The 8,372-nt window shown below is 39.0% G+C and overlaps 2 protein-coding genes across 2 annotated transcripts; both read left to right on the forward strand.

The window, feature by feature from the left end:
* The first annotated feature begins 900 nt into the window (after positions 1-900).
* LOC120076132 lies at positions 901-3,062 on the forward strand. Its single transcript, XM_039029909.1, has 6 exons — positions 901-1,015; positions 1,179-1,298; positions 1,573-1,879; positions 1,970-2,101; positions 2,377-2,488; positions 2,940-3,062. The coding sequence occupies exons 1-6, from the start codon at positions 901-903 to the stop codon at positions 3,060-3,062; spliced, it is 909 nt and encodes a 302-aa protein (XP_038885837.1).
* Positions 3,063-4,179: 1,117 nt separating this feature from the next.
* LOC120076620 lies at positions 4,180-6,062 on the forward strand. Its single transcript, XM_039030499.1, has one exon. It carries the CDS (start codon positions 4,457-4,459, stop codon positions 5,861-5,863), a length of 1,407 nt encoding a protein of 468 aa, XP_038886427.1. The 5' UTR covers positions 4,180-4,456; the 3' UTR covers positions 5,864-6,062.
* Positions 6,063-8,372: the final 2,310 nt, after the last annotated feature.

Here is an 8,372-nt window from a genome sequence, read left to right on the forward strand (position 1 = left end):
TTGCGCCGTTTGGATCGTTGTTTGTCCAATGAGGCGTGGAAGGTAGCGTTTTCGTATTCGGAGGTTAGAGTTGGTCAGTGGGGGATTTTTTATCAGAGTCTTCTTCTGGTTTCTACAGGGAAGACGAGGAGCAGGCCGCCCCCTACATTTTGTTATTTTTCTCATTGGGCGGAGGCAGAGGGTTTTCTTGATACTATCAGGTCCGTGTGGAGAAGGCCTGAGGATGTGTCTCCTATGGTTAGTTTTGTGCGTAATTTGAAGGTAGTGAAGAGGGTTTTTTCGTGCTTCGTTTGGTAGGCGTATCTCTGTATTAGCTAGTGAGGTATGGGCAGCTAGGCAGTTATGGAGACTGCTCAAGCTGCAGTAGAAAGGAATCCTGATTCATAGTCGGTGTGTACGGAGGCAGCTCAGGCCACTGAGGTGTTCTAGTCAGTGGCGAGATTGGAGGAGGCGTCGTTCCGGCAGAAGGCTAGAGTCAGGTGGCTGGAGTTAGGCGATATGAACACAGCTTTTTTCCATCGCTGTGTTCGTTCTCGTCGCAGCTGTAGTGGTTTGTTTTGGGTAGTGGGGCTGTCTCTTATACACATCTAGATGTGTATAAGAGACAGGTTATTTACAATCGTGGTTGTTGGGGGGATTCATCATACGGTGCATGATAGGGTGGCAAGGGTGACGATAGATTTCTTTCGAGGTTGCTTAGGGGCTCAGCATGTGGGGTATAGGGATCTTACTGCCCAAATTGGGGATATTGTGCAGTTTAGCTGGCCCGAGAAGAGGGTGGAGGCCCTTGGTCGGCAGATGAGTCGGGAGGAGATTCAGAAGGCTTTATTTTCGATGAAGTCTGGGAAGGCTCCTGGGCCTGATGGGTTTTCAGTGGATTTTTATAGAGCTGCTTGAAGTATGGTTGGAGATGATTTCTGTGACGTTGTGCTGAATTTTTTTGAGACATGTTACCTGCCTGGTGGAGTTAATTCTACTGCTATTACTCTCATCCCTAAGAGATGGGGAGCTGAACGTATGGAGTAATTTCATCATATTTCATGTTGCAATGTTATGTATAAGTGTATCTCGATGATCTTAGCTGAGAGATTGCAGTTGTGGTTGCCTGATTTCATCAATGGTAATCATCTGCGTTTGTTCTGGATTGGTCGATTTTCGATAACATTTTATTGTGTCAGGAGCTTGTGGGGAACTACAAAGAGAGCAGAGGGAAGTCGCGTTGTGTGCTAAAGGTAGACCTTCAGAAGGCTTACGATTCGATGAATTGAGATTTCTATTTGGTGTGTTGTTGGCTATAGGTACGCCCTTTCAGTTTGTTAGTTGGGTAAGGGCTTGTGTTACTTCACCTAAGTTCTCTATGATGATTAATGGTTCCCTTGAAGAATTTTTTCTTGGTAGAAAGGGGTTGAGGCAGGGGGATCTGTTGTCTCCTTTTTTTGTTTGTGATGGTGATAGAGGTCTTATCTAGGTTGTTGAATAAACCTCATGTGTGGTTTAGGTTCCATGATCGGTGTGAGCATTTGAGCCTAACTCATTTTGTATTTGTAGACGATTTGATGATTTTCTGTGCAGCTGAGAGAGATTCTTTGGAGTTTGTAAGGCAAGTATTGACAGAGTTTGTAAAGTTGTCTGGGTTAGTTACAAATGTTGGGAAGAGTTCCATGTTTGTTGCAGGTGTGGAGTCGGTGGAGGTGGAGGTACTAGCTGTATATATGGGTGTCTCTCTTGGTTCGTTGCCTTTTAGGTATCTGGGTTTACCTTTATTGGCTGGTCGGTTGAGGGTTGTGGATTGTGCACCTTTGATACAGAGGATTACAGCTCGTATTAGAAGTTGGGCAGTAAGGTCCCTCTCCTTTGCTGGGAGGTTGCAGCTTGTTAGGTTTGTTTTACAGTCCTTTCACATTTTTTGGTGTAGCATCTTCGTGTTGCCTATGTGTGCAACTCATGAGGTTGATCGTCTGTTACGTAGTTATTTATGGAAGGGTAGTGTGGTGAGTCGGGGTAGTGCACAGGTGGCGTGGGATGAGGTGTGCTTGCCGTTGGAAGAGGGCGGGCTGGGTGTGAAGCATGTGGCCGCTTGGAACCAGGCTGCTATTATGAAGTTGCTCTGGCTTATCTTAATTAAGTCGAGCCACTTTGGGTGGCGTGGGTGGAGGCGTCTGTTTTGCGTGGGCAGTCGTTGTGGGCTGTTCGGAGTGAGGTTAGAAGGTCTTGGTGCTTAAGGGCTATCTTGCGAAGTAGAGATAGATTCAAACATCTAGTTCGCTTGATGATTGGCGATGGACGGTCTTGTTTTGTTTGGTGGGATCCTTGGCTGCTAGGGGGCATGATTTTGGAATCATATGGTTTTACGGTGATTTATGATGCAATGAGTAGTTTGGACGCGCGGTTGTCGGAGTTCATGGATGGTGAAGGAGGTTGGAGGTGGTCTACAGTGTCTTGGGAGCTGCTTAAGATCTGGGGTTTTATCCAGGCAGTGAGGCCTAGGGTGAGGGGAGAGGATTATTAGGATTAGGTGTCGGATGCTAATGGTCGATTTTCTATCACTAGTACTTGGGAGAGTATACGTCCTCGTCGCCCTAGGATGTCGTGGCCTGGTATTTTGTGGGCGGGGGTGGTATTCCGCGTCACTCCTTTTGTGCGTGGTTAGTAGTGAGGGACAGGTTGAGTACGCGGGATTGGCTGAGGAGTTGGGGTATGTTGTCAGAGGGGGGTGTCTTCTGTGTGGGGGAGATGTGGAGTCGCGGGATCATTTATTTTTTTAGTATGGTTTTAGGAAGAGGTGTGGTCTAGTGTGTTGCGTCAGTTGGGTTCGATGCATTGGGTGACTGGTTGGGATGTAGAGTTGAGTTTGGTTGTGTCGAGTGGGGTCGGGTAAGGGGGTGCGTAGTAAGTTGTTCCGTGTTTTCTGGTGTGCTTCCATATATTACATCTGGCAGGAGCGTAATCGACGGCTATATGGAGGTCGACTGAGGTTGGTGTCTGCTCTGGTTCACCTTATGGTCTCTACGGTTCGTGCTCGAGCTACTTCCTGGCGGGTTGACCTTCTTGGTCTTATCTAGTATGTGTATGGATTTTTTTCCTTTTTGAATTTCACGTTGTTCTCTGTTTTGCTGTAGCCCCTAGTTTGTGGGGTTTTGGGTTCTTTTCTCTGTCTTTCACCTTGGGTTCTTATCCTGTTGGCTTTGTTTTGGTTTTGTTGCTCTATCTTTGCTTGTGCTTTGTTGCTTTGATGCCTTGATCCTGGGTTGTGAGATCCCCTTTGTTGTTGTATAATAATATCACATATTCTAAAAAAAATCACATTATTTCAAAGGGCCCTTTCATGGATGGGTCTTCAAAACTTTGTCTTTCACAATAAAACGAGAAGCGTTTAAAACATATTTAAATAAATAATAATAAAGGGTTTTCTTTTTTCTTTTCTAGATATATATTTCAAATTTTAAGGTATGTTACATGCTATTCTTTATGTTTAGTATTTGAAAATTAAAGGAGCAATGGTAAATATAACAATAAAGATTAAAATATCAATAGATATATTATAATGCAGAAAAATTGCAAAACAAAATTTAAATTCAATTATTAGAGTCTATTAATGATAGATTATATCGTTAATATGAGTCTATCAGTGATAGAGTTTATTATTAATAGAGTCTATTAGCGATAAAGTCTACATTAGTAGAAATCTATCAACAATAAAGTCTATCACGGATAGATTTTGCTATATTTGCAATTTCTTAAAAATGTTGGTATACACTTAATTATGAGTCCTAAAAGTGCTACCCATCACGATTATCGAAAATTAACCCTATAAGTACAACTTCTACAATTTCACCCTTGAAAAGTTTTGTTATATTGTCTATAATTTTTTTTTTAACCAAAATCGTTGGTTTTAAATAACAGAATAAATAAAAAAAAATTAGAAATTGAAGACTAAATTGATATGTGAAACTTATGTTAATTATTGTTAAGCTAAACTCAAAAAATTTTCGACTTTAAAATGTGTAAATATTTATTTTTTTTTTAAAAAAAAATAAATATTTATGATTTTTCAATGACAGTAATTTTTACATGACATGAAGGGCATTACGGTAACTTAGCCCCATTCACGTTTTTTCTTGTTGCCAAATCAGAAATAAGCAAAAACCTTGCTGTCAGACTACTTTAACACTGAATAATGGGTCCCACACTTATACTCACACAACTTCTAATGGGCCCCGCATAGCCGCAACTCTTGGGTCCACACAACCCTCTCTCCGGCTCTTCTTTCTTCTTCCTCCTCCTCTCTCCGCCGTAACTAAAAATTTCCAGTTTCAGGTTTTGGTTTCCCGCCCCCCCCCCAACAAAAAAAATCTCTCATTATCATCAATGGCTACCAAACCCTAAAACTCGCATCCTTCTTCTTCTTCTTCTTCCTCAATTTCTCCGTTCAAACTCTCTTCAATTCCTTCCTCCAATGGATAACTATTCCTATTCCTCCTATGCCGAATCTCGCGACTCCTCTCCTCGTTCCTGCGAAAACCCTTCTTGGGACGACCCTTCTTCCAACCTAAACCCTACCAACAACTACAAAGTCAAATTCATGTGTAGCTACGGCGGTAAGATACAGCCCAGAGCCCACGACAACCAACTCACATACACCGGCGGCGACACCAAGATTCTCGCCGTCGATCGTACTATCACTTTCTCTGCTCTTTCTTCCAGGTTATCTTCTCTCTGCGATGTTACTGTTTGTTTTAAGTACCAACTCCCTGGCGAAGATCTCGATGCTTTGATTTCTGTTACCAACGATGAGGATCTTGAGCACATGATGTTGGAGTATGACCGTTTGATTCGTATCTCGAAGCCTGCGAGGTTGAGGCTTTTTCTCTTCCCTCTAAATCCACCTGTCCCGACGATTCTTGCCTCCCGGGACTCCAAATCGGACAGACAATGGTTCGTCGATGCTTTGAATTCTGTGCGGATTCAGCCTCTGGAAGATTCCTCGCCGCCTGTTGATACTCCTGGATCTGCCTCGAATCCTGATTTCTTGTTTGGATTTGATAAAGGCTACCATCCGTCTTCCATTCCTTGTTCTAACTTGACGGATCTACACGCCGTACATACCGTGTCGAATACGGCGGTGAAGGACGTTGCCGCCGGTTCTGATTGTGGATCTGAAGATCGTCATTTAGTCGGAGAACCTGTTGTTTCTCCGTCGGAATTTCAGAGGCAGATTCAGGACTTGCAGAGATTGCAAGTGATGACTACTGAGAGAAGCAGCGACGAGACTAACTCCAAGACTTCTGCAAGTGATTCTCAACCATCAAAAGTTGCAGAGAAAATCTCTCCAGCTCCACCACCGGCGGCAGTTCCTGTTCCTGTACCATTGGCAGTCCCTACGGCGTACTTCCCCGAGAGGCAGATGATCTCCAGTGGTTATACAGTGGCTGCTTCAGCCAATGGTCCGGCCACCGACCAGTCAATATATCTAATTCCGACTGCAGGGGGTTTATTTCAAGCTCAAACGCTTAGACCCATCAACGGACCAGTTGGGCACCAGCCTTATTACGGAATGCATGCATACCGCGAACCCCAGGTTCACAGTTCGGTGGCACCACAGGCCTCTCTTCAGCAACCAAATGTCGGGGTTTACACTACTGAGGGGATTCAAATGATGCAGCCAAAAGTTACTGTAAATGAGGCTGGCTACACTCAGGTTGCGTATGACAACATCGGCAGACAAGTTTACTTTACCACCGCGCCGCCGTATCAGACCATGGCTCCGGTCGCGGTTGATCATGGGAGACCTAGTGGCGGTGGTATAAGCTCCTATAATACGGAGGGTAATGTGATTAATGCTCACAAAGCCTCTGGTTTGTGATTAGAAATAAACTTGCATATGTTAGTGAATAAATCATTTTTCATTGTCATTAGTATAATAAACAAAGTTGTGGGTCGATTGATCATATAGGTGTAGATGAATTTGTATTGTTATTGTTTGATGTCTATATTGAAAGGAGAATGAAGGGATTTGTTTTTCTTTTGGTTTTTAATCTAACATTGGAATTGGTTTTGTGTTCCTCTGATTGGTTTTGTTTGGTAGACATTGTTTTTGATGACCTAACAAGCCACACTTTCTTCTTGCTGTTCATTCCTTTTTCCACTTTTGAATAGTGCCATCTTTTTTTGGGTCCTTTCACCCACCCCAAATGAAATCTGACATTGACAAACAGTGTTTATAAGCCCACATCTTCATTTTCTATATAGAAAGCTATGCAGATGCCCCCTTTACTCCAATTGTTGAAATATCAGAAATTTCATATTCCATTTGTTTCTTCAAAAGTATCCACCACAAACTTTCTTTTGTTTCGTAATCTTTCTGTGTTTTGAGTAAGTTTTGCAGAGAAATCAAGGAAGATTATGGTCAGTGTTATGAACAAAAACTGGTTGAGTTGGTGGAGCACATGGAAAGGATAACTTGCTGTCATTATATACATAGGTATGGTTTTGAATATTTTAAGAAAGACTGATGATTGGATGGGATTGAATTTAGATGACATGTCAGCAATTAAATTCTAATAGTAGAGTAATAGAGAATAGAATCATGCAAGATGCAAACTGCTTTCTTTATGTAGTGGGAAAATCTGTGCATCTGTTGAGAATCCAGATTAATAATCAACAGATTTGATTAAAACAGTTTTTTTCCCCCTTCTTTTTTGGGTAATATGCATAAAGAATAGGAAAGAGGATTGGTTTCTGAATTTGCAATTAATTAGTGGGGTTGAATTGTTTGTTCAATAGAGAATCATTTAGGCCCAGTCCACCCACTGCTTTTAAAACTATGTCAGACTGGGTCTTTACCATCAATTCTATGAGAAAAATATTTAGGTGCATTTGGTGGAGTACATTCCACTAAATTGGTCTATTATGATTTAATACCTAGCTATTCTTGTTTATCTTTTAAAATATTTTAATTATATTTTGTATGATTGATAGGAAATGGAAGCATAGAGATTGGTGTATCTACCAAAGTATTATCCAATCTAAATATGCGAAATGTATCTTTACACATTTCATTAATGTCTGATTATTATTTAACACTGACAAATTCTTTTAATCCCCTTTTTTTCAAAAGATATTTTATTTGTTTTTGTGGGATAAGACTGAATATATATATTGAAATGTAGTGAATTATTGCTTATGATTAATTCAATCCACTGGACCATGCCCCTTCTGCTACAGTGTAGGTGGCAGCTTCATCTGGATGCTTCGCAATTTCAAGTTTTTTATTTATTTTTTATTTTTTAAACTTTAACCTGCTCGTTTGGCACGCAGATCTGTGTTGTATTATTTAGATTCTAGAGTGGTAAAACGAACCTATATTTTGTATTTATGTATTTACGTTAAGTTAATGAAATATTCCTCAATTTTGGGTTTATTTTATGTCAAAAGATATCATTACAATTATTTTTTTAAAATGAACTTCTACATTTAATTTACGTGAATTATATTAAAATATATATATATATATTCTTGGGGTTCTTTCTTTTCTTTGATATTTCGTATAAGTATTATTTATTTATAACCTAAACTTAAATGGATGAGTCACCGAAAAATTAAGGCTATGAATTAGAGATTCATCTCTAATCATTCGTGTCATTCTCAATTTTGTCTTTAATTTTCAAATTCTCAAATTTACCCTTTTATCTATAAAAGATTCTCAATCTTTTGCAGTCATTTTGTAGGAAATTTGACAACAAAAGTTGATACAATATTAGGTTATCGTCTCATTAACATATTTGAATATCAATATAACCATAATTAAGTAGATAAATGCACTAACTATCATGCTTAAGATTGATATTTTGATTCTCAATCTTATTATTACTGGATTATAATTACATTTAAATATGTAGATATATCCTTGAATTAAAGACTAATGCTACATTTGAGATTGTTGTAGCTTTTAAAATAATTGTTGGTAGATGTGTTTTTAGAAGAATCAATTGCAAAAAGAAATAAAATGGTGTTTGGTAAATTTTAATTTTAAATTAGAAAAACCAGTCACGGTGTTTAGTAAATTAACAAACTAGGCTTATTATTTCAATTATTTTATATGGATAATTTAATTATAATTTATTTCAAATTGTATATGATTTAAATTTTAACTAATTTTATTTAATTTCAATTATCTAATAGAAATTTTAAAAAATATTTCTTATAAAAAACGAATCCAATAAAATTTAAAAATGTATATGAAAAAAATATATTATTATGAAAGAATATTATCATCATATATTTATTTAAATTTGTAAGAAATTAGCAAATTTTTAGAGAATTAAATCTAAAAGCTAGTATGTATGAGTTTATAGTTAAAATTAAAAAGTGAT

The sequence above is a fragment of the Benincasa hispida genome, chromosome 4, assembly GCF_009727055.1.
Source record: "Benincasa hispida cultivar B227 chromosome 4, ASM972705v1, whole genome shotgun sequence".
Classification (NCBI taxonomy): Eukaryota; Viridiplantae; Streptophyta; class Magnoliopsida; order Cucurbitales; family Cucurbitaceae; genus Benincasa; species Benincasa hispida.

Coding starts and splice junctions, on each gene's coding strand:
- LOC120076132 (XM_039029909.1), top strand. CDS start 901: ATGGTTGGAGATGATTTCTGTGACGTTGTGCTGAATTTTTTTGAGACA. Junction 2,102..2,376: donor AACCAGGCTGCTATTATGAA/GTTGCTCTGGCT, acceptor TGCAATGAGTAG/TTTGGACGCGCGGTTGTCGG. Junction 2,489..2,939: donor TCCAGGCAGTGAGGCCTAGG/GTGAGGGGAGAG, acceptor TACATCTGGCAG/GAGCGTAATCGACGGCTATA.
- LOC120076620 (XM_039030499.1), top strand. CDS start 4,457: ATGGATAACTATTCCTATTCCTCCTATGCCGAATCTCGCGACTCCTCT.